Source organism: Nelumbo nucifera, chromosome 3 (assembly GCF_055504915.1).
Source record: "Nelumbo nucifera cultivar China Antique chromosome 3, China Antique-T2T, whole genome shotgun sequence".
Classification (NCBI taxonomy): domain Eukaryota; kingdom Viridiplantae; phylum Streptophyta; class Magnoliopsida; order Proteales; family Nelumbonaceae; genus Nelumbo; species Nelumbo nucifera.
This window is the reverse complement of record NC_142651.1, coordinates 37,733,803-37,759,949: the sequence shown is the minus strand read 5'-3', so window position 1 is coordinate 37,759,949 and position 26,147 is coordinate 37,733,803. Positions and strand designations below refer to the sequence as shown.

Below are 26,147 nucleotides of genomic sequence, written 5' to 3'. Positions count from 1 at the left end.
CATCAAATCAGCAGGCATCTGCTGGGTTATGCCTCGGTCTGTCAAGGAGTTGCTGTGTACTTGGAAACTTCCTGGTTTGGAGCAAGAAAGGGAAGTTGGTCTAGAAATCAATTCCCGCAGCTGTTCTGGTCATGGTCTGGTCTGAAAGAAATAGTTGTATCTTCTGCAACAGAACTAGAGCTCCTGAAGATCTGCTCGAGATGGTGGTTCATAGGCTTGCTTCTTGGTTATCTGTAATTTCAGAATTTAAAGATCAGAATGTCTTTCAGCTCCTGGATTCCCACTCCATTTGGGACCTGTAATGTATTGTAGAATCTATCCTGGTGTTCACTCGCCAGGTTGCTGTTATTCTGTAATTTTCCTTCATTAATAAATCTTTTTACCTTACCTTTTCAAAAATAAAATGTTTCACATCCCTCGGTACCAGCACATTGGGTAACAAATAATAGACTCCAATCACCATCCTTTCAGCCTTGGCTACAGAATTGATAATTTTCTTCAAAAGATCAGTTAGACATAATATACCCTTTTCTTTGTGTTTGTGGAAAACCAAACACCAAATATGGTAGCCATCACCAGGTTTCTCTCTTCAAAGACATCAGCTTTTGAACACTTAAACCCCAAATATTCAACAAATGTATTACCTTTTATAGAGTGGGTATAATAACCGGACAAATGGGTTTTAGGGACCATTGAAACCCAACACTGCCATTACTCTGGTTTGGGTCGTCATTCAAGATATCAAACCCATGCCTACCCCGCTTAAGTCCTTACCAAATCCATTACAGTAGAAAGCAGGGCAGATTTTCCCATTTAACCAGCCAATCACAATCCCTAAGTAAACATTCTGACGATTATATCTGATCGATCATGTCCCAAGTAGGAAAAGACTTATCCTTTTTAACTTTTTCCATTTCTTTGGTGCAAAAGATGAAACTTATTCAAGATCCAAGACATATTATCTCATGTAACCATGGTTTAAAATGTTGACATATTTCCATGGCATCTCCATTTCCATGGGTACAGAAAAGAAATATTATTGGAACTTGCATATTTCCTATGAACACTATGGGTACCATGTGAAGCACACGAGATAGTATTATAACATCCTTGGGCCTGATTCCAAATTAAATCAGGTTGAGATTAGTCAACCAGATTCTGGAAATTAGAAGAAAAGGTGAGATCAATTCACTAATGATCACATCTATTGCCTTACTGACTTCCAGGATACATTATGATGCATGTGCAACCATGAATCAATTAGTTGCAGAAACCATAGAGCTGGGAGAAAACAATAAAGATTATGGATAAAATCAACCACTCACTTGGCAAACATCCACAATTATTGAATCATTTCGAGCTTTGTGATTTTGCCAACATTCACTTGCAAATTCCTCATCTGGACGGCCATCTGCATCCTTTGCTTCAATGTAAGGCTTTTGCTTGACACGATTTAAATCTTCATGCAGTCCATCCAACAAGAAAGCCAGAAGTTCCTAAAGGAAGAAATCTCTTAAGTGGAAAATCATAATGGAAATAATGGAAGCATGAATAGATAACATTTCTTGTATCTATCCCATCAGAATTAGCAAACTAACAAATGGTTATCATTGCAAACAGGCTGACCGAGCATGCATGTACAATAATAGACATTAAAAATATTCTATTTGTTGGACAATTTAATTAGTACAAGGGTTATTTGTTGGACAACATTTCATATCCCTCTCCTAACAAAATCATCCCCATTGGAGATTTTCTTGTTCCTTTTCTTAATGAGTTTTCTTTTTTATTTATTACCAAAAAAATATAATTATATCAAGGGTCTCCTCATTAAAGAGATTGGTGTGACGATCTCTGCTCCCTCCTCTTTTCTGCTCTCATTTCTTCTCTCATTGTTAATATTATATCAAGGGTCTCTTTTACTACTAGAGCCTCTTGAGTTCTATGGCATCTTTGGGGGGCTGATTCAAAGGAAAATCTTGTTTAGAGGGCTACCAGGAAGAGTTTGCTTGAATGTCCAGTTGCAAGTTGGGGGAACTCAGGTTTGAAAATTAAAGGACAGAGGGAGTGGTTTTTTCATCATGAAAATATTTGTTTTAATTGAAAATCCTTGGAGAATGCATGTTGCTGAAATGTTCAAGTGTTTTCAGCACCAAGGTTCAATATGCCCTGCACATGTTTGTTGAAGCCTTAAGTTTCTTGCTGGATTGGGATTTCGGAGTAGGCTATTAAACTATTCCCAGTCACAACTTATAAAACCTCTCTTTGTAAACCAATCTTCTAGGCCTAGTCCTATAGGGGGCCGGAACAACTTATTTAAGAAAGAGAGAACCCTTCAATAAAGTCTATTTAAGTGGACAGCATGCCCAAATCAATTTAAAAGAGAGTTGGGCCCTAATAATAACTCATTAAACACTTAATGGACCTATAGTAGAGCATACTTAAATGTGCAGAAGGCCATAAAAGAGTTAAGCACGTGTTAATTAATAAAGTCCCACCTAGACTTATGAGGTGTCCCACTTAGTGAGGAATCATGTTTGTTATAGTATTCTCTTAAAGCTTGTAGACCAGCACTTCCTGTCTACCCAAGATATCTTACAGCAGGCTCCCTTTGGAACCTCACCCCAATACATATCAGTTCAGTTTACCCCTTGTCTTGTTAAGCCATCACTCATACTATTAGCACTTCTAGGAACCCACTGAAAGTTGACATTCAACTCTTCTACTAATGATCTCATTTGAACCATTTGTTTTTTGGATTTTGAGAGGGGGAAGTTGGTCAATGGGATTTTAGTTCCCATTTACCAAGATACCCATGTTCTTTTTTCAGATTTATGTAGAGTCTACGGAAAATTTATTTTCCCTGGGTATCTCACTTACCCGGGTAAGTGATACCCATCTCCCAGGTGGGTAAGTAACTTTCCCACCTTGGGGGGAAGTTGCCAACACTTGGATGGAACAAAATTGCCCCTTTTAATAATGGCTTTTTATAGCTAAAACGATCAGTGTCTTGTTTACCTGGAAAATAAAAGAACATGGGTAAATGCACTTACCTAGGTAACTAACTTTCCGAAAAGTGAACAGGGCCTAAAGTGTATCTGTATTTCCAGGTTTCTTTAGTGTTATCTCTTAGCCATCCCATTCCACCACTACCTTTGAGTTTCCTTCCACAATGATCCATTTGTAATTTAATTCTTTCCCTAACTTCAGTCCTTGTAAAACTGTCAATAGTTTTTCCCTCATGGAATCTCCATACCCTAAAGGCCCTGAGAATAGATTCAAGATAGACCCATCAGCCCATCTGAGCATCAGCCCATCAAACTTTACATTGTGGCATCCGGAATGCCCTTGCTCCAGATCTTGTAGTAGTTGAATTAGCTACTTCTTGCCAATTCCTAAGAATGTCATCACATGATACTAAGGAGAACAGCTTTGAAGTCTTTATCCAATGCACCACACTTTCCATAAATCACTGCTTCCAAATAATTGGGATTTGTCAAGGAAGACCCTGTTATTTTTTTTTCCCTCCCAAAGTCCATAGAATAGCCACCCTTGTACCCCTCCATAAAGATTAACCTCTTTTTGGCTGTGGTGATAAAAAAGAGGGCAAAAATAGGCTCTTTAGAGTTTAGATCTGATGAAAGACTTAACCTGCAGCCAAAAAGAGACAGAGATAATACAAGGAAATAAACCCCAGATTGTCATTAATCCCTTTTAATGCCCCCATAATCCTCTATAGATATGTTTTGTAATTAGACTTGTTGAACTCATATTAACCACCTAACCCTTTATTAAACATTTATGGTTCTGTCAATAGTCCAGTCTAAATAAGTCCTAGCTCTTGCCATCGCTAATCTGCCTATATGCTTTACCTGGTTTGATAACCCTAACTTTCCCAAGCCCTAAATTCTTGTTATATCCTATGTGCAAAGGCATAAACATCATGGATATTCAAGTGCCGCACATGATTTGAATACCTTAACCCAAACCTTGAAATTTAGTAAAATTCCTTGTGTTCTCTCATCAAGTTAACCTAGAAGAAATCAAACATTGAATCGGATTTTCATTCTAAATTCTTATGTTCTTTATTGCTAATAATATCCTAGTTTTCCATGTCAACATTGAAAAAAGAAGATATCAACCAAATAAAGAATATTGAAAAAAGGCCATTAACCAGTGTTGGTCCTAGCTATTTGGGGTCCTGGGAGGGGTAGACTTGATAGGAATAGCTTTGGCATTTTACCACAAATTGGCCACTATCAGACTTGAATAAGTGTTTTCACACTTGCCACAATCAAGTAGAAAAAGGTCCAACAAAGTATCTATCTCAGTATGAAATGAGGTGCCACAGTACATTAAATACTCGGAAAAAAAAATCAATCAAACAGTGTTCTCTTGATATCAATTTCAATCCAGAGGAGCATATTTTCTGTAGGAAACTGTGGACCCCACATTAGTGTACTCGTGTGACAGCCTGAGTTGTACTTAGATTTAATCAAGTCTTTGATTAGGATCAGCTTTCCTAGTAGGATTAGTTTTAATCCTATTCTATCTTATCTAGGATTAGTTTTAATTATCTTATCTTGCCATGTAAGCATTAAAGTTCTTTCACAATTAGGAAACCATGTATATAAATTCAAAGGGTGGGGCGGCTGTTTTAACACAACCAACCACTCTCTTCTCCTGAAACTCTTCCACAAGTTCTTCTCCATCTCTCTCCTCTTCTCTTCTCTTCTCTTCTAACTTTTCTTTTATTTTCTGTTCAAATCTGTAGTCTTGTACGACTACTTTTTCCATGTTGGCCCTTTCAACAGCCTATGATATTTGTTTCCACACTACATGGGTTACAACACTAGAGTTGTATCTTCAAAAGTAATGCAATAAGCATAACAGAAGAATCCAAACAACACTCTAATGTAATGAAAACTAAAATTTATTTATATATGGTACTACTTAAAGGTTGTTTTCCTCTCTTATTCACTCCATTTTCCTTCCTTCAATGGATAACAGTGTTGTTCATGCATCTAAAAAATATATGAAAAACACCATAGCCTCCTAGAAATTCTGAAAGGAACATAAAGATTCATACACACTAGCAAAGTAGAGAGATTGGGAATTGTAGTAATACTACTAACTTGAGAATCATGCTGGTTATACCCACTGAACTGAGGTGCAAAACGAGCAAGTTTCCCCTTAAAAGCTCGTGGTGCAATTGGTGTCCGACCAGAAGACCATAATTTCCTCAGCAACTCACCAAATGCAACTGCAAGCTCACCCTGCATAGCAACAACAAATAATCAAGTTTTAGAATACACTAAGGATAAACAAATGAACCCACTGGATTAATTTTAGAAGACTAACTCCTATAGAAAAAGCTGAATGGAAAATAAGACACAACAGCCACATACATGCATTCCTAAAGGGTTTTGTTTGTTGATCTCCTCGCTGTAATCCTGCAAGAAATACTCATGAAGAGGTCGCGTATGGACTAAGCACTGAATAGCACTGTTCATAAAGCAAGTATTTCCCAGGTTCTGTAATCCTGCCAACCCTCCTTTATCTCCTTTTGTCATGGTGCTCAAGAGATCATAACCATCATCCAGATCCGTTAATACTGAATTGAAACTATTCCCCTGAATCAAGTTTGAGCTATGACCTGCTGAATAACCATTAGAAAGGGCAGGGCCTCCTGCAATTGTTACAGATGACCTTGAAGGTTGCATTGGAACCAAAGCCAATTCATTTCCTGTTGACTCTTTTCGGAATGCAGGGGTCTGAGAGCCATCAAAAGGCACCTCCAAAAGAATCTGCAGAAAATAAGACTTCAATAGATTAACAGGAGGGAGGAAAAAGGATCTGATTAACTAAATCTAAGCTACCCTATTTGTCCAGAATGGACTTCTTTCCATATATAAAATAAGTCTTGGGATGAGAAATTTGAAACAGATCATGAGTCCAAAAGCTTGCAACTAATAAGCAGATTCAGAAATATTAAATAATGCAATGTAGACGAGAAATTTGAAACAGGTCATGAGTCCAAAATCTTGCAACTAATAAGCAGATTCAGAAATATTAAATAATGCAATGTAGATTGAGTTGGGGGATCAGAAGTCAGCCTGGGGTTCTTTTTTGACTTCTATGGACGACTACCTCTTTCCATTATTCATCCAAACAATTGTATCCCAACATTAGTTTCCCAACTTTTTAATCATGGCCATCAATCTCCTTTGAGGAGGTACCATTCAATATGGAACACCCCTTTTGCCATTTTGTCTTTGGAAGGGGAGAAATGAAGGATTTTTGCTAAGGAGGACACAGAATAGGATTTTCAAGGATATCAGATTATTTATCATGGATTGAGCTCTTTTTTTTTTTATCAATAACACTTTCATTAAATCATCAATAGAAGATTTACAAGAGGAAGACAAACACACTTATCTTCCAAGAGCAACAAAGAACCTCAAGAAAAGGAAAAAAAAGGAAAAAACACTAAAGTTACAGCTTAGCCCAAAACAGTGAATCCCTTTCTGCCCCTTGTTTAGCTAAACCGTCAGCTAGGGAATTAGCCGATCTTTTAACCCAACATATTTTAACTTCCATCTCCCGCACCAGCCACTTGAATTTCCTCCTCTCATTGTTGTACTTCCATAAGCCATTGTTATCTTTAATCAGCCACCCTATCACCACCTTTGAATCCCCTTCAATTATGAGTTTCCTGATGTTCAACTCCTTAGCTTTCCGGATACCTTCCATAACTGCAAAAATCTCAGCTCTAAGGGAGTCACCCACTCCAATTGGGCCTGAGAACATGGCAGAAATGACCCCATTCTCATCCCAAAAAACACCCCCAATCCCCAATTGTCCCGGATTTCCCCTACTACACCTATCAAAGTTTAATTTCAAGAATCCACCAGGTGGAGGGGTCCAAGCCACACTCATTACTGACATGGTCTGTGTGCAATTTGCAAATTCACCCCATTTCCCCAACATGTCATCCACAGTGTAATCTGTGAATAGCTCCAATGATTTCAGCCACTATACAGCCCTAATATGTATGATAGCCCTCAGATCTGCTGCTCCTCTCTTAGCTTCTGAGAATATCCTGGAGTTTCTTTCTTCCCAAAGTGTCCAACATATTGCAGCCCTTAGTCCTCTCCACATAGTCCTTCCCCTTTTTATCCGCCACCTGAAAAAAGAAGGGGAAAAAAGGTCCTGCAAGTCTGATGGAGGATTCCAGCTACATCCAAATAGGGAGAAAGCCCAATCCCAAATTGACCTCGCAAAATGGCAAGACACCAGTAGGTGAAAACCAGTCTCCCCATCCGCTTTACAAACAACACACCAATGAGGTGACAAGCAAGTATTGGGTCTCTTCTTTTGGAGTAGATCATCAGTGTTGATTCTTTCCAGATAGGCTTCCCAACAAAAACTACCAACCCTAGGAGGTATTGCTCTGCATCAAACCTCATCAACAGGGAAAGGGGGAAAAGTAGGACTGGTGGACTGACTTAAGACTTTGAAGAAAGAAGCATAAGAAAAGATGCCATTGGGGGTAGGTGTCCAAATTCTAGAATCCGCCCTAGTGGGGTCTAAGACAACATTATCAAGAAGTGCAATAAGGCTCAAAATACTGTCGAAGTTTGAGTCCCTCGAATCCCTTCTTAGACCCAAGTTCCACCCAATCCCAGAAGTGGAAGAGGACGGGGTCGTGAAAGACGAGATTGGCTCATTTTTCAAATCAGAAAGAGCATACAAAGAAGGAAACTGATCCTTTAGAGGGGCACTCCCCACCTAGGTTTGTTCCCAAAATTTTATGGAGTTACCGGAATTCAAATCATACCTGATATTAGGGGAGAAAACTGGTAGCAGGTCATGAATGGCTTTCCAAGGTTGCTTGTGATCCTAGCTCTAATTCCAGCGTCCCATCCATTGTGCTCCAGCCCATGTATACTTGCCACTATTCTAGCCCATAGCTTCTCCTTCTCCATAGGGAACCTCCACAACCACTTTCCCAAAAGAGTCATATTCCTTCTCCTAATACTCCCAAGCCCCAAACCACAACAAGTCTTACTCCTACACACTATCTCCCAGCTAACTCTATGATCCCTCTTCTCCTCTCCCGGCTCCCACAAGAAATCTCTCATTAGCTTCTCCAATCTGTTAGCAACCTTCACTGGAATTTTAAACATCGACAGGAAAAAGATGGGTAAGTTAGCAAGCGTGGCCTTAATTAGTGTAACTCTTCCACCAAGAGAGAGGTAGTTCTTTTTCCAGGATACCAGTCTTTTTTCAAACCTTTCCACCATCGGGTTCCAAAAGCTCTCTCTCATAGGATTATCACCTAATGACAACCCTAAGTAGTTCAAAGGCCACCCCGAGACTTCACACCCCAACACTTCAGCACTCTCCCTGATCTCTCCCTCCTCCAAATTCACCCCCACTACACAGCTTTTCCCAAGGTTAACCTTCAAGTTGGACATTTGCTCAAACAGTTGTATCACCGACTTCAAGTTCCTGATAAAGCTCACATTACCGCTTTCACAAAATAGAATCGTGTCATCAGCAAACTGTAAGTGAGTGAGGGGGGTTTCCACCCTCCCAACTCTCCAGCCTCTAATGAGCCCCCTAGAATCTGATCTGTGAATCAGTTTCCCCAATACCTCCGCAATTAGAATGAACAAGAAAGGAGAAAGGGGGTCTCCTTATCTTATACCCCTACTGGCTGGAAAGAAATCTACCACTGTCCCATTCACTAGCACTGAATAATGACAATTCCGGACACAACCCATGATCCATTTACACCATCTAGCCCCAAACCCAAATTTAGTCAAAACTTTCCTCAAGAAATCCCAGTCCACCAAGTCATAAGCCTTTTCCAAGTCCAACTTACAAACCACTCCCTTCTTCTTATCCCTCTTAAAGTTCTCCACACTCTCATTAGCAATTAAAATCTGATCAGTAATTTGTCTTCCACTCACAAAAGCTCCTTGATAGTGTGCAATGATATCTGGAAATACCTCCTTCAGCCTCAAACACAACACTTTTGCAATGATCTTATACAAGCTATTAACCAAGCTAATTGGCCTAAAATCCTTCGGGTGGGATGCATCTTTCTTTTTTGGAATTAAGGCTATAAATGTAGAGTTCACACCCCGATTGACAATTCCTCTCCTGAAAAACTCCTCAAACACCCGCAAAAGATCATCTTTCAAAATATCCCAACAACCCTGATAAAAAGCCATTGTGAACCCATCCGGCCCTGGAGCTTTTGTTCTATCCATAGAAAACGCAGCCTCCTTGATCTCTTCCAAATTAAAGCTTCTTTCCAACCTTCTCTTGTTCTCCACCCCTATATCTGGCCAATCCAATCCTTCTACCCACACCCTTCTACTCACAAGCCTTCTTAGAATAGATTTGAAGTGCTCCACATAGGCCCCGACTATCTCCTCTTGTTGTATTAACTCAACTCCATCTACTACCAATTTGGAGATAAAGTTCTTCCTTCTCCTACCATCTGCTAGAGAGTGGAAATACCTAGGGTTTCTGTCTCCCTCTTGCAACCATTTACACTGAGATTTTTGCCTCCAACTAATTTCCTCCTTGTGCAGGCAATCCTCTAACTGTCTTCTCAAATCTCTCCTGAGTTCATTGTCTTCCTCTCCAAATTCTCCCTTCTTCTTTAGAGTCAAGGCTTTCAATTTTATCCATAAGATCTCCCTTTCTTTCTTCTATCCTCCCAAACTCCACCAAATTCCACTCCTTGATTTTTGCTTTCAAGAATTGTAGTTTCTTATGGAATCTCATCCCCTCCCATTCCACCAATGGGTTACACTCATACCACCACTCCCTCACTTTGTTAGTAAACCCTGGATGAAGTAACCACATATTTTCAAATCTAAAGGGGGTAGGACCTCCACACCTTCTTTCCTCCTTACATAACACTATGGGCCAATGATCCGAGGTCACCCTTGGGAGAGCTCTAGAAGCCAAGGTTCCCCAATGTTCTTCCCAATCCAAAGAGAACAGGAATCTATCCAGCTTAGAGCAAATGGGTCTAGATTGGAGATTTGACCATGTAAATGTCTTATGGGCTAGGGGAATCTCTTTAAGCTCAAAGGCATCCACAAAACTGTTAAACTTCCTCATGCTTTTTGTCACCCTCCGATTAACCTTATTGGATTCCTCTGAGAATCTGATCACATTGAAATCCCCACCCATGCACCAGGGCCCATCCCACAACCCTCTAACATCAGCCAATTCCTCCCACAACTCCTTTCTCTCTCTGTAGTCATTCGGTCCGTATACATTTGTGAGCACCCACAGTCACAAGGAATTGCAAAGATGAGCAAGATTGATTTTGATCCCAAAAGGTAGGTGTTTGTGAGGCATTACATACTTTAATATTTTATTTTGAGATATATTGTAAATAGGAATTCTTGTAAAGGAGGATTTCCAAGCCTCCTGTGCACTATTTTTTGTAAAATTTTCAAACCATGATATACAACAAATTTTCGAACACAACCAGCTGGGTTATGTGTCTTTCAAACATAAGGTACTTTTCTCTGGGTTTTTTTTTTTTTTTTTGGGGGGGGGGGGTGTGGAAAACTAAAACTAAAACTAAACTATACAACACAAAAAGGTTAAAATTGAGCCTCAAGATCAATGAAGCTGAGAATTTAATGCCCCTAAATTCCAGCACAATAATATGAAAAGATAGCAATTTAAAAATTCAATCCAAAATAATTCAACTGAACTGATTCTTGTAAAACCTTTTGTCATTCTTAAATTTATTGATACAAAACAATCAATATTGAAGAAAAAGGAATTTCCCGTTATTGAGTTAAAATTAAAATAGAAGAAAATTAGCAATATAATAAAGCAAAACAGAATGTCAATCTTTCTAAGTAGTCAGAGTTGATATTTGGATTCTTGTTTCCGATTGTACTAGTGGGTTACAAAAGAAACTATAACATCAGAAAAAAGAAAAATGTATCAAGATCAAAGAGATTTTTATCAATGAAGAGCTAATAAGAATACATTAATCTAGCTTCCAATAAACTTGAAGCCAGATCAAGCTTACCTTGGACATGGGTCTGTATAGCTTACTTTTTTGGTTTTAATGAATATTATACTTTACCTTTTTCAAAAGAAAAGGAGCTTACAATGGAAAGCTAACAACAACACAACATGAATCAACAATGCAATAGTAAAACCATAATATTAGACAAACACCACTTTTAAGAACTCTGCTCTCCTCACCCCTTTAAGATTAATTTGGGTACATTAAAATAATGGTTCTTCAAAAACAAAAAACCCTCTTGAAGGGGGTAAAAAATGAGCCATCAAAACTGGAACCTAGAAAGTGTAAACAACTAGAGAAACTTTCCAGACAAAAAATATAGTGGGGAAAAATACCCATTTAAAAGGATCCTTTATGCAACTTCTTGATGAATTATAAACTAAAAGAATGAAAATTAGACAGAAATTCAAATGATGTCTAGCATGATGCATGCATGCATGCAATTGAAAATAAAACCACTACCACAAATACGCATCGGAAGTACTTAGGCATGAATTTGCTAATGACAGTGACGGCGGAATTGGTACATAACCGAAACTTAGCTTCTTTGTGAAAGGAAAGACAAAAACATAGAGATGGTAGATGAAAGGCAGCAGCCCAACAAGAGGCATTTACGGCACTCTTTGCTTTTCAGGAAATGGGTAAGCTAGATTCACACCAATAATTGGTATAGGAAAATATTGTTGTCTACAAGCAGTAAGCACCAGCCATAAAATTTCCCAGCTAATGGTCCTAAATATATTGTAAACAATACTCACTTCCTGGTCCATTTGCAAGTTGTATTCCTCGAGGGTCCGGTCCAAAACAGTCAACCTTGAATATTTCCGCTTATTGAAGTAATCCCAAATGGTAATCTGTGGACGAATAAAGACAAGTAATTTTTTATTAAGTGTAATAATAGGCCCAAATGGAGAACCTCAAGCAAAATATTCCTGATGCATACCTTCTCTTGTTCAAGCTTGTGAATTGCACAGACCTTGTCATAAAGCTCATGTATAGAAGCCTGAAGATAAGCTCATCAAGTTATGTAAGATGGCATAACATTCTTTGGAAGTTAGTATTTATGAGAAGAAAAAGAAATTTACACAAGCATCTGTCTAACAAATAATGGTAGTAAAAAACCTATTCCACTAAAAAGTATTTTACAGAACTCACAAATAAGTCTGATCAAATAGCATCATCTAAACCACTATTAGCACCAAATTTTGGACAGATAAAGAATATTGCTCCCTTGGGCAAACAAGTACTAACCATTGAAAATGATCCACATGAAAAGATCAAGGTTCAAATCATTCTAGTTGCACAAATTCTTTAATCTTTTTTATGCTGAAAAACTTCTCTAGAAACCAAGGATAAGGTTTCTATGAATGTATATAAAGAAAAGCAAGTGGTATTAGTTAGATTTTGATGTTTTTTGTTTTTAAAGGCAAATGCAATTTCTATAAAACAGTTGCAAGGAAGCTATGATGTATGGAGCAGAGTGTTGGGAAGTCAAGAAACTGTCCAGAAAACGAATGTGGCAGAATGTGTAGATGAGTGGAGTAACTAGAAAGAATAGGATCAGAAATGAAGTTAATGAAGTTATTCATAGGAACTTGAGAGTAGCTCCAATAGGTGATAAAATGAGAGAAAGTAGACTAATGTGCATAGAAGACCATCAACAACACCCGTAAGAAGTGATTTGTTACGAGTTGAAGGGGTAGACCGAAAAGGACATAGATAGAAGTAGTAAGAAATGATTCTTTTTTTAAAAAAGGTAATTATTATATTCAAAAAGGGCAAAAAAAGGCCATCTTGTGCTGGCCTGGACCACAAAGTAGTCCCGCTTCCAAGCCGGGACCTTGCTCGGGAACTTATGCAGTAGCTTAAAGCCTGGGCGAGGAGATAAGTAGTAGACCTACCCGTGCTCAGGGGGAGCGCTAGAGGCGCTCTTTTTTATCAGCAGTATGGAGCAGAGTATGTCCGCGTCCAAAGAGAACCGCTTTTCATGGTAGAGGGAAATGGTCCCCACTAAATTCCGAATGGAGTTGGGGTGGAGCTGATCCAGCGTGATATTGAAACACCTTAACACCTCGGGGATAAGGGGGTGAAGAGGGAGACGAAGCCCGCCGACGAGCTTCTCCCTGAAGATCACGACCTCATCCGGACCGTGCTCCCAGGGGAAATTACCGGTGGGAAGGCTGTAGCCGTACTTAGAAGGAAGGTTGAACTGCTGGATGAGGTCTCGAAGCCTCTCTGGTGTTAGAGTAGAGGGACCGAACTGGTCCGGCACCTGACCTCGATGGGAGGTAGACGCCATCTTATCCGAAGGGTCACCATGACCCGAAGTGCCCACCCCAGGCTCATCCGAGAAGCTACTCTCGCTAGACATAAGGAGGACGGGCTAAGAAAAGAAGAAAGAAAAGGAAAGGAAAGACTCAGAGACTCACCTGAAATAGGCGAAAACGAGCTGAAAAGACCTGAGCTAGAGACTTCAGATGCGAGCTCAAAGCGAAAGCTACTTAGCAGCGAAAAGAATGCCAGAACCCCACTATTTATAGACGCCCGGTGACCAACGGTCAAGATTGGATCAATCCAACGGACCTCAAAGAAACCGGCAGCGGGGCTCCCGATGCGAAATTAATTTAGCGCGTTTTTTGGCGTCCGCGCAGCATAAAGTGCCTGACGTCCGCGCGTGAGTTGCACAAGATGTGGGTTTTTTCCCATAAAGAACCAAGTGCCCGGCCGGTCCAGCCATTGAACCGCCTAGCACGGCAGTGTGAGCAACCGAGCCAAATCCGCCCAGCGAACCATGAACTCCCCGCATTGGGGCCCCCCGTCCCCAGCACGGGGAGTGGGGGGCAATTGATGGGGGACGATTTGGCTCAACCCCATGAACCCAGGACACGTGCGCATGACTTGGCTTGGTGAACAGTCCAGCCTAGCAGCACGATCCCGACTCGGCACGGAGGAAACGCTAAGTCAAAGACAATCAACTCGCCGAGGGCTAATACCTCGGTGAGTCAGTCCCCCGCCTAGCTCGGAGAGCCCGGGCTCTCCTCTAAGGGACGCCAAGCTTTTACCCACCTGGGAAGGAGCACCTCGGTGCTTCAAGGCAGGGACCCATCTGCCCTGAAGCACCCCAGTTTGTGGCAGCTCGGCAAGCCGCATGAGGGAAGGCAGGAAGATCTCCTGCCCGACCGCCGTACCAGACAAATCTGGTGACAGCAACCGTGCCCTCGTCAGGCAGCGTCGTGCCTGCCACCTTTAGAAGGTGTCCTACACCTGACAGACACGTACCCAGCGGTGACGGCCCCGCACGTGCCACCTCAGCCCTGCCAATAACGGCTGCGGCAGGTTGGCAGTGACGGTTATACTTGCCCTGTCAGAGGCTGACGGGGAGAGGTAACATATTTCTGCTATAAGGAGTTTAGCATCAAGGCGGGAGGGGGATTCATCTACGGTACGCATGCTATCTTCACTCTTAGTCTTCATCTTCCTCCTTGCTTCTCCTACCAAGTACTAACTTAATCATCGGAGCGTTCCCGCCGGGTAACTCCCTCCGGGAATTTTCTTCTTCTACGGTGTCTTCCAGGAGCCACGTGAGTGCCAGCTAGGAGTGACCGGATCGTGCTACATCACCTACTATGCTGCTCTTAGCTAAATTGGCTCTTAAACCTGTCAAAACCTCAAAGAATTTGAGATATTTCTTCAAATTTCTGAAGTAACTTACCTTGCCTTCTAGGAAACGAATTATGTCATCAGCATAAAACAAGTGGGAGATCTATATCTTCTCTCTACCTACTGAAACCTTCTAATAGATTGCTATTTGAACCGGACGTAAGGAAAAAGCCCAGTAAGTTTGCTACCAAAGTGAACAGAAGCGAGGATAGAGGACATCATCGTCTCAGTCCCCTTGAGGCCTTAAAGTAGCCTTGGGGGGCTCCATTGATAAGAATTGAGAACCAAGTAGATTCAATACAGCCTTTCATCCAACAAATCCATTTATCTCCAAAGCCTTTAAGTCTCAAGGTATTCCAAAGACACTACCAGTCCACTCTGTCATACGCCTTTTCTAGATCAATTTTGCAAACCACCCCTTCTTTTCTTTTTTGTTTTCTATTTTCTACTACTTCATTGGTAATCAAGAACCAAGTAGTAAGAAATGATTTAAGCACCAATAAATTAACAATAGATGAAGCATTAAATAGAACAGACCGATAAAACAGGATTCACGTAGCCAACCCCATAAGTTGAGATAAGGCTTGGATGGTGATGACAACATCAAGCCCCTGAAAAGGGGAGGGTGATAAGACATCACCTATCACCCAAAGCATAAAATAAGCTAACAGCTTATAATCTTGGTACTACAAAGTTCCTTGTTTACCCCTCTAAAACACATAAAACAAATATTATAATCAGAAATCTCAAAAAGACATTCTCCATCCTTCCATATCCAGAAACATATATTCATTCCAGTTTTAACGAGGACCAAAAATTGGATCAAAGAGAATTTCTAGAGACTTCAGCAAACTCTTCAAGCACCAAAACCCAATCAATTAGATCCTATCTCCGCACATAATCTCTCCATATTTCTGTGTTTTCCTTTAAAGAACTTTCTGATCCTTTCCTTCCAAATCCCCCAACAAACTCCAAAAGAAATGCAGCTCCAGAAAAATTTTTGCTTTTCTTCCTCCTTAAAGTCTTGGTCACTCTTAGGAAATACCTTTTTGGATTAGTAGGATGGACAGGCAGCATCCTAAACAGAGAAAGTATCCTTAAATCACAGTGTCTGATCTGCAAGAGACGGTAATGAAAATACTATCCAACACCATTAATATCCTAAATATAAGACTTAATAGAGGGAATTGAATGGGGAGAAATGTAGTAGTTCAAATTACATTTTGTGCCCTCACAATTAGAGAGGGACCAAATTCAAAAATAGGGGTATTCTAGTCAAGTACAGGATCCAATGAATGATAATAGAAATTAATATCTTAAATAAAGGACTTAATGAGAGGGATTTCAATGAGGAGAAAGATGGTTGTTCAACTTGCATTTCTGTCCTTACAATTAGAGGGACCAAATTCAAAAAAATGGGGTACTGGGTACTTTAGTCAAACAAAAGTTCTACACTATCATTCACACATTTAACAGTAGTATAGATAGATTAGTAGGACCAAACCAAATGATTTTTCCAGGAAGATTGATTGTGAAGAGGAAGCAAGAGCATAAAAAAGGAGGCAAGTACATAGGGATTAAAATTATGAAAATGTTTGATGATTTCTCATGTGATGATTTGTTAAGAAACTAGGGTATTGTAAATGCCACTTCCATCCAAAGAGTAGAAACTTCTTTGGGGCAGTCCCTGCCACCTGAAGGTGAGTTCAAGTTAAACTTTGACGTTTGCAGCCTGGATAACCCAGGGATTTCTGGGGTAGAGGGGGCTATCACTATCAGAGATCACAATGGTAGCATCTTGGCAATCTTTTCAGGACCTATCAGATTGAGAAATTCAATAAGAGCAGAACAGCTAGCACCATTGCATGGGCTGGAGTTGGCAAAGTCTCTAAACCTGAGGAATAAGATACTGGAGGGGGATTCTGCAGAGAGACTGGGCCGAATGGGCCTAGTATCTATTCTTTTATTTTTTTGTAGTGTGTTATTTATTTGTTTGTTAATGGGCCTATCTTTGTGGGCCTGTTACTTCTTTTTATAAGCTTACTTTAAGTTCTTGCTTAGCTGGCCGCCCACTTAAGGGCATACTTGTAATTAACTTAGTGAATGAAGATTAACAAAAGGATTAGACAGGGGAGAGAGGAGATCATCGAACTCTTCTTCTTCTTCTTCTTCTTTTCTCCATCTTCTTTTGTACTGCTGTCTTCTACCTTTCTTCCACTTTTCTCTCTAATTTTAATCAAGTTTATATCAGTTTTAGAGGACTGACTTACTTCTGATTCAAAGGTCGTGGTGTGTTGGCTGAGCCAAAATAAGCAGGGTTCTTTGCATTACTTGTACCAGCTAATGGAGATTTGAGAGCTGGCGGCCAAAGTAAATGGCCTAGCTGATGAAATGGCTAGGCAAAGGGTAAACAGGGTAGAAATGTTTTGGGGTAATCTGTTTTAAGAATGAAAAGGTCTTGGCAAAACCAATCCCTTTGGGTTGGTTAGTTGAGGCTAACCACTCTGTCATAGCTGTGCACTTAAACTTTGAAATTTGAATTCAATAAAGTTACAGCTATCAATCCAAAAAAAGAGGAAGCACAAAAGGAACAAGGGAGAAAAAGCCAGGAGAGAGAGGAGATGAGGTGATTTTTTAGCAACCAAAAAGTAAGCAGTTCACAAAACCTAGTGAAATACTGGAACCTCCCCAAGATCTCTCCAAAATTTAATCTCTTAAATCCACCACAATGTAGTTAGGAATGAGGAAGAATTTTAGAAAGCCTTTAACCACCCATACCCCTTTCTTCACCAAATAGAAGTGTTGAAGTTCGACCTGCCCTAGAATTCTGTCTTGTTCGTTGACTGTAAAGTAAAGTGAACAGCAAGAAGTAGAAGTAGGAGAGGAAAGAAGAAGAGAGAAAAGAGAGGTCTGGTTCGAATTAGAGAAAAAGTTTTCCCTAGATTCGGCCAGACCTGTTATTATATTATTAACTTATTGGAAAAGACTTATGTGCCCTTATTTAAGTAAGAGGCACTCGAACTAACATAACAGTACACATCAACATTCTCAACAAGTGCAAAGACCAAAATACCCCTTCACTAACACCACTAACACTCCCCCTCAAGCTGGTGAGTATATATCATATAATCCCAGCTTGTTACATATGTAGTCCACTCTCCCCCGACTCAAACCTTTTGTAAACAAGTTTGCCCACTGGTTTCCCGTACTAACATATGCAGTTTCTATCACTCCATTCAGCACCTTCTCTCTCACAAAATGACAGTCAACTTCGATGTGCTTGGTTCTTTCATGAAACACCGGATTGGAAGAGATATGAACCGCTGCCTGATTGTCACAATAGAGCTTCATTGGGGTACTGATGTCATATCCTATCTCCTGTAGAAGGTTCCTTAGCCACACTAATTCACAAGAAGTATGTTTCATGGCCCTATATTCTGCTTCTGCACTGCTTCTTGCCACAACTGTTTGCTTCTTACTTTTCCACGTTACCAGGTTACCCCCCAGAAAGGTGCAATAGCCTGTGGTAGATCATCTATCAGACATAGAACCTGCCCAATCAGCATCAGTGTACCCTTCTACTACCAGTTTTTCACCACTCCTGTACAGCAAACCACAACCAGGAGCTCCTTTCAGATACCTCACAATACTTAGCACTGCATTCCAATGTGGGACCAAAGGTTTCTGCATGAACTGACTCACCACACTAACCGCAAATGAAATATCTGGCCGAGTAATGGTTAGATAGTTTAGTTTGCCTATGTAGAGAAGATGGGCCGAATGGCCCATAGGTTGTTTATTCTTTCTTGTTATTTATGTTTCTTTTCTGTAATGGGCCTTATTTTGGGCCCATCCTGTCTAATATCAAGTTCTTTGTAAATTCTTGCCCACCTAAGGGCCTCCTTGTAATTATTCAAATATATCTTAATAAAAGAATGTTAGGGTGCTGAGAGAGAGTAGGTTCAAAACTCTCATTCTCAGACCCTCATTGCTGAACTCTCAAGCTCTCCTCTCTTCAGTTTTCTTCATGGTATCAAAGCATATCTGAACCTGAATATCATAGGGCTGGAAGCTTAGTCACATACTGCCTGATTCTTGGAGGTCAGTGGACGAGCCCAAGACTAGAATCTCTTGGGGAAGGGGTTCGGTGACCAGGAAGAATCAGAGAAAAAAAAAAGGGGAAGGAGAAGGGGAACAGCTCGGTTCTGTTTTTGAAGCTCGACTGTGTTTGGATTGTTGAAGCTCGAACTGTAAGTTGTGCTCAGTTTTCTGCTCTGAAGTTTGACTGTGTTTGGACTATTGAAGCTCGACTGTGTTTGGACTGGCGGGAACAGCTCGGTTCTGTTTTTGAAGCTCGAACTGTAAGTTGTGCTCAGTTTTCTGCTCTGAAGTTCGACTGTGTTTGGACTATTGAAGCTCGACTGTGTTTGGACTGGTGGGAACAGCTCGGTTCTGTTTTTGAAGCTCGACTGTGTTTGGACTGTTGAAGCTCGAACTGTAAGTTGTGCTCAGTTTTCTGCTTTGAAGTTCGACTGTGTTTGGACTATTGAAGCTCAACTGTGTTTGGACTGTTGAAGCTCGAACTGTAAGTTGTGCTCAGTTTTGGTTGTTCTGTATTATCTTCGACTGTGTTTGGACTGTTGAAGTGTCCGAAAACCCTAACTGTTCTGTACTACCTTCGACTGCATTAAATTTGGTTTAACCCAGAAATTTCTGGGTTGTTTTTCTCTTCTTCTTGGACTGTTAAAACCTGTCGAAACATCCTTGTAACAAGGCTGTGTATTGTTACTCATATTTTGGCTGTTTTAAGGGGTTGTACAAACTATTTTTTGGGGTCTTTTCTCTTCCTTGACAGTGGGGCTGTCTCTATTGCCCACACTGTGTTTGTGAAAAGGCCTGTTCAGCAATACCGATGGGTATTTACTCTTCTTGGCTGAGTGCACAACTTTGAAAAGGTACTTCGGCTGATTGCACAGTGCCTAGGAGTTTCTGATTACTTCTTGAAGGCTGAACTCAGTATATTGTCTTCTTGTGGTCGGCTGAACTCTGTTTAGAGTGTTTACATGATGTACTCCTTAGAGTTTGAAAACAAAAGTGGTGCCGAATATGGACTGGTTCAGGGAACTCCAAATGATTCCTTATTGACTGTGACCACAATTAAAATAGATGGAACTAATTATCTGGCATGGTCACAATCAGTAAAGATTCATGTTTGTAGTAGAGGAAAGTGGGGATTTATTTCCGGGAGTAAGAAGGCTCCCCCAGAAGATGATCCATCCTACGAGAAGTGGATGCAAGAAAATTACACTGTCATGGGTGGCTTGTGAACTCAATGCAGCCGCAAATCAGCCAACACTACCTATGGATGAATTCAGCAAAAGAAATTTGGGACAGTGTTGCGGAAACCTATTCACAAAAACTCAATGTGGCCCAGGCATATAAATTGATAAGTGATGTAAAGAATTTAAGACAAGGGGAGAAACCTCTTGCTGTATATTTCTCAACCCTGAAGTCCTTATGGCAAGAGATTGACCTAATAGAAGCTGTACCTTGGGACACCACCAATGATGCAGAGACCTACAGAAAATTGGTTGAAAGGAACAGGGTATTTGAGTTCTTAACTGGACTAAACCCAGAATATGATATCACAAAACAGAATATTCTTTCCAAGGAGTGTGTCTCTTTGTCACAAGCTTATGCATTGGTGAGTAGTGAAGAGAGCAGAAGGGCTGTTCAGGTTCAAGGGGCTGATATGAATGATCACTTTGCCAATATGGGGATTAACACCAAAGGGAATGCTGGAACTTCTGGTGGCATAGGAAAGAAAGAAGTTATATGTGAGTACTGCAAGAAGTCAAAGCACACCAAAGATAAGTGCTGGAAATTACATCCTAATCTTGTTCCCAGTCGGTTTCAGAAAAAGTATGATAGTAAAAGATCAGGAAGTGCAAATGTAGCTGCCGGGCAAGTTAGTGAAGAAATGTCTGCTTCTGCACAGTTGGCAGCCATGAGAGCAGAATATGAAAAGTTTGGGAAGATGATCAGTCAGCTGAGTGATGTGACCTCTTCTTCCAACCCTTCAGGCAATTCTTCTGTTGCTTTAGCATTTGCTCATTCAGGTATAAGGGCTTCTGCCAATCATGCTACCACTTCAGGTAATCTCAAGATCCCTTGGATTATTGACTCAGGTGCTTCTGACCATATGACTAATCTTTCTACCCTATTTGTTTCATATGACTTGCTCCCTGGACGTGATAAAATCACTTTAGCTGATGGTTCACTTGCCCCTATCTCTGGTAAGGGAACCATCAAGGCTACAGATTCCTTGTTCCTACCTTCTGCCCTTCATGTACCTAAACTAAATACAAATTTGTTGTCTGTAAGCAGTTTAACCAAATCACTAAACTGTTGTGTAACCTTCTTTCCTTCCTACTGTGTTTTTCAGGATCTAGAGTCTCAGAAGGTGATTGGGAGTGGCCATGAGGCGAACGGAATATACCTGCTTGATACCCCAGAACAATGCACTGATCATCTTGGGAATGCTGCTCTTGGATCTGTTTCTTCAGAGTCTGTTAGTCGGATTATGTTGTGTCATCATCGTTTTGGTCGTCTGTCTTTTTCTGCCTTGAGTCATCTTTTCCCTGAACTGTTTAAGGGAATTAGTTTGTCTAGTCTTCATTGTGAGTCTTGTGAATTGTCAAAGCATTGTAGAAACAATTATCCTTTGAGTAATAAAATATCTTCTTTTCCTTTTAATATTGTGCACTCTGATGTGTGGGGGCCTTACCACTTACCTTCCATGGGTGGCTATAAATATTTTATCCTGTTTATTGATGATTTTTCTCGGTTCACTTGGATATTCCTGATGAAATCCCGTGATGAAGTTCCAAGACTTGTAAGACAATTCCATGAATTTGTTTTAACCCAATTTGATACCAGGATTAAAATCTTCAGATCTGACAATGCAAAAGAATACTTTGAGAAAAACCTATCATGCTATCTCTCTGACATGGGGGTTATTCATCAAAGCTCATGTGCTAGGACCCCATAACAGAATGGGGTTGCTGAGAGGAAAAATAGGCATATTGTTGAAGTTGCAAGAAGTATCTTATTTGCCTCACATGTTCCTACCAGGTTTTGGGGTGATGCTGTTCTTACTGCTACCTATCTTATAAACCGTATGCCATCCAGGGTTTTGGGGTTTAAATCTCCCTTCAATCTTCTTCATCCAGACAATGACCTTTTTCCTGTCCCTATTCGTGTCTTTGGTTGCACCTGTTATGTACATGTTCCAAGTGTCCAAAGGCATAAATTTGAACCCAAAGCTCAAAAGTGTATCTTCCTTGGTTATTCCCCCACACAGAAGGGTTATTGTTGTTTTGATCCAAAGTCTGGCAATCGGTATGTCTCAATGGATGTCACCTTTGATGAGCTTTCCCCCTTTTATGGTTCCTCTCCAGAAGGACATTGTCCACAGGGGGAGGATTTGTCACAGGTGTTTGCTCTTCCTCTTCCTGTCCCTGTTGAGTCTCTTGATGTGTCTGCTTCTCCTTCAAATGCATCAAGGGTGGATCAATCGTTCCTTTCCCCTTGTCCCAGTACTCTACCTCCTCGTCCTATCCTCAATCCCAAGATGTATCAAAGGCAAAGATCCAGAAATGTGCAGGTTGTTTCTCCTACAACACATGGGCCTCATACACTTCCAGTCACAGAAGAGACAACAGGTACTGTTTCAGCATCTTTGGATTCATCCTTCCCTGACCTTGATATTCCCATTGCTGTTAGGAAAGGAAAACGGAAGTGCACTGCACACTACATTTCCAAGCACCTTTCTTACAGTTTGCTTTCACCTCCATACTTTGCCTATCTCTCTTCTATTGCTTCTCATCCTATTCCCAGGTCTGTGTCAGAAGCTCTTAAGATTCCAGAGTGGAGGGATGCTATGAGATCTGAAATCGATGCCCTATACAAGAATGACACATGGGAAGTGGTGGATTTTCCTGAAGGGAATGATCCAGTTGGTTGCAAGTGGGTCTTTACTATCAAATACCAAGCTGATGGCACTATTGAAAGGTACAAGGCCAGGCTGGTTGCAAAAGGCTATACACGGACATATGGGATTGATTATTTAGAGACCTTTGCACCTGTTGCCAAGATGACATCTGTGAGGGTTCTTCTATCTTTAGCTGCTCACTTTGACTGGCCCCTTTATCAATTGGATGTGAAGAATGCATTTCTGAATGGTGAATTACATGAGGAGGTTTATATGTCTCTTCCTCCAGGGATGTATGGAACTGATATGAAAGGGAAGGTATGCAGGCTGAAGAAATCTCTTTATGGACTAAAACAGTCCCCTAGAGCATGGTTTGAGAGATTTAGAACAGCACTTGTTAACTTTGGTTATGTGCAGACACAGTCCGATCATACTCTTTTTGTGAAGAGGAGTGGACCTCTGGCAGTATACCTCATTGTGTATGTAGATGATATTGTAGTGACTGGTAATGATGTTTCAGGAATTCATGATCTAAAATCTTTTCTCCATACAGAGTTTGAGATTAACGATTTGGGGGACTTGAGATACTTTCTTGGTATAGAAGTGGCTCGATCCAAGGATGGGATTCTTATCTCCCAAAGGAAGTATGTTCTTGACTTGCTCTCCGAGACTGGAAAGATGGGTGCTAGACCAGTTGCTACTCCTATTGATACGAGTCATAAACTCTCAGCCTCAGAAGGGACATTGTTAGAAGACAAAGGAATCTTTTAGAGACTTCTTGGGAAACTTTTGTATCTATGCATGACTCGGCCAGATATTGCATATGCAGTCAGTTGCATTAGCCAATTCATGCATGCTCCTCGAGACACTCATCTGGCAGCAGCAGAGAGAATCCTATGTTATTTGAAGGGCTCCCTAGGAAAAGGTATATTCTGTTTGCCAAGCATGGTCATATGAAACTTGAAGCCTACACCGATGCTGACTGGGCCGGAAACATTGATGACAGAAGATCTACTTCTGGGTATTGCAGCTTGGTGGCTGGTAATGTTGTTTCTTGGAGAAGCAAGAAACAATCGGTTGTTGCTCGGTCCTCTGCTGAAGCAGAATACAGGGCCATGGCACATGGAGTTTCTGAATTATTACGGCTAAAATCATTGATGGAAGAACTTGGAGTTGAATATGACAAGCCAATGATGTTGTACTGTGATAATCAGGCTGCCATCAACATTGCTCACAACCCAGTGCAACATGATAGAACCAAGCATATTGAAGTTGATCGACACTTCATTAGGGAAAGGATCTCTTCGGGTGAAGTGTGTCTTCCTTTCATCACATCTGAAGGATAGTTGGCAGATTTTCATCACATCTTCGGGTAAAACTTCAGCATGATACCAACAAGCTTGGCATGATTGACATCTATGCTCAGCTTGAGGGGGAGTGTAGAGAAGATGGGCCGAATGGCCCATAGGTTGTTTATTCTTTCTTGTTATTTATGTTTCTTTTCTATAATGGGCCTTATTCTGGGCCCATCCTGTCTATATTAAGTTCTTTGTAAATTCTTGCCCACCTAAGGGCCTCCTTGTAATTATTCAAATATATCTTAATAAAAGAATGTTAGGGTGCTGAGAGAGAGTAGGTTCGAAACTCTCATTCTCAGACCCTCATTGCTAAACTCTCAAGCTCTCCTCTCTTCAGTTTTCTTCAGCCTACAAGTCGTCGGTATCTGCCAGGGTCTTCAAATACTTCACCTATATCACTGCTCAGCCTCGTATTTGTTTCCATAGGTGTCTCAATCGGTTTAGTACCCAGCAACCCTGTTTCTTCCAGTAAATCAAGCACATATTTCCTCTGACACAAATTAATGCCATGCTTAGATCTTGCTACCTCTATGCCCAAAAAGTATTTCAACTTGCCAAGGTCCTTTGTCTGAAAGTGTTCCTATAGGAAGGCCTTCAATCTGTCAATGCCCATTTTATCATTCCCAGTCACAACGATATCATCCACATACACCACCAATATTATTTTGCCTGCCGAAGAGTCAAGACTGAAGACAGAATGATCAACTTGACACTGTTTCATACCAAACTTCTTGACCACCTCACTAAACCTACCAAACCATGCTCGAGGGGACTGTTTAAGTCCATATATAGCCTTTTTAAGTCTGCATACCTTACCATCCTCCCCCTGAGCAACAAACCCTGGTGGTTGCTCCATGTAGACCTCCTCGAGCAAATCACCATGCAAAAAGGCATTTTTGATATCTAGCTGATGTAGAGGCCAATCATACATAGCTGCAAGGGAGATGACGACACGAACTGACCCTATCTTAGCAACCGGGGAGAATGTCTCTGTGTAGTCAATGCCATAGGTTTGGGAGTACCCTTTGGCAACCAGCCGCGCCTTCAGGCGCTCAACACGACCATCTGGCAAGTACTTAACACTATACACCCACTTACAACCGACAGCCTGCTTCTCAGGAGGAAGAGCGGTGAGGTCCCAAGTGTGATTATGATGCAGAGCAGAGAGCTCTTCTTCCATAGCACGGCACCACTCTGGAGAGGTAAGGGCTTCCTGGACATCCTTAGGAACAACCACGGAGGATAACAAAGAGATGAACTGGTGATGGGAGGCGGAGAGGTGAGTAAGTGAAACAAAATTGGAAATAGGGTGAAAGGTGCAGGTACGTTTACCTTTCCGGAAGGCAATAGGAAGATCTAGGTCAGAAGCTGGTGTTGGAGATGGAGTTGGATCTGTCGACGGTGATGAAGTCGGAGGAGCTGCAGCCGGTACACGCGAGCGATGTGTATACACGTGACGGATGGGTGGACGGTCAACAGACGGTGGCACCGGAGGCAAGGATGTAGGCATGACTGGAACCAGAGGAGGTGGATCAGCCACAAGAAGAGGAAGAGGAGGTGGTGATGTGGAGGAAGCAGCATCACCGGACCCCACGAATAACGGAGTAGACTCGAAGAATGTAACATCAGCACATACCAAGGAACGACGAGAACTGGGATGATAACACTTGTACCCTTTCTGAGTTCGGGAATAGCCAAGGAAGATACACTTCAAGGAACGTGCATCTAACTTGTCAGTCTCGGGACCCAGATTATGAACGAAGCAGACACACCCAAATACCCGAGGAGGAAGCAGAAGGAGACATGTTGGGGAATAAGACACTAAAAGGAGAACGACCATCAAGAATAGACGTGGGCATCCGATTAATTAAGAAACAAGAGGTGAGCATTGCATCGCTCCAAAAGGTTTTAGGAACATTCATGTGGTGCATGAGGGAGCGTGCCGTTTCTACAAGATGTCGGTTCTTTCTCTCAGCAACCCCATTTTGTTGCGAAGTGTAGGCACAGGAAGTTTGGTGTATAATGCCATGTTGGTCCAAGTATTCTTGAAAAGATG

At 41.1% G+C, this 26,147-nt stretch overlaps 2 protein-coding genes across 5 annotated transcripts in view; one reads left to right on the top strand and one right to left on the bottom strand.

Annotated features, from left to right (window-relative positions):
• LOC104593765 (ubiquitin carboxyl-terminal hydrolase 9-like) overlaps positions 1-26,147 on the bottom strand; it is a 63,734-nt gene that overhangs the window by 5,115 nt on the left and 32,472 nt on the right. For all 4 annotated transcript variants that reach the window (XM_010253757.3, XM_010253781.3, XM_010253773.3 and 1 more), the window contains 5 exons: positions 12,024-12,083; positions 11,839-11,934; positions 5,409-5,807; positions 5,136-5,276; positions 1,326-1,496 (listed from right to left, as the gene is read on the bottom strand). In XM_010253757.3, the coding sequence (XP_010252059.1) occupies positions 1,326-1,496; positions 5,136-5,276; positions 5,409-5,807; positions 11,839-11,934; positions 12,024-12,083 (867 nt within the window). The remainder of the gene's footprint in view (positions 1-1,325; positions 1,497-5,135; positions 5,277-5,408; positions 5,808-11,838; positions 11,935-12,023; positions 12,084-26,147) is intronic.
• The window catches only part of LOC104593788 (Glycosyl hydrolase superfamily protein), a 49,388-nt gene that overhangs the window by 8,592 nt on the left and 14,649 nt on the right, over positions 1-26,147 (top strand). The window lies entirely within an intron of this gene.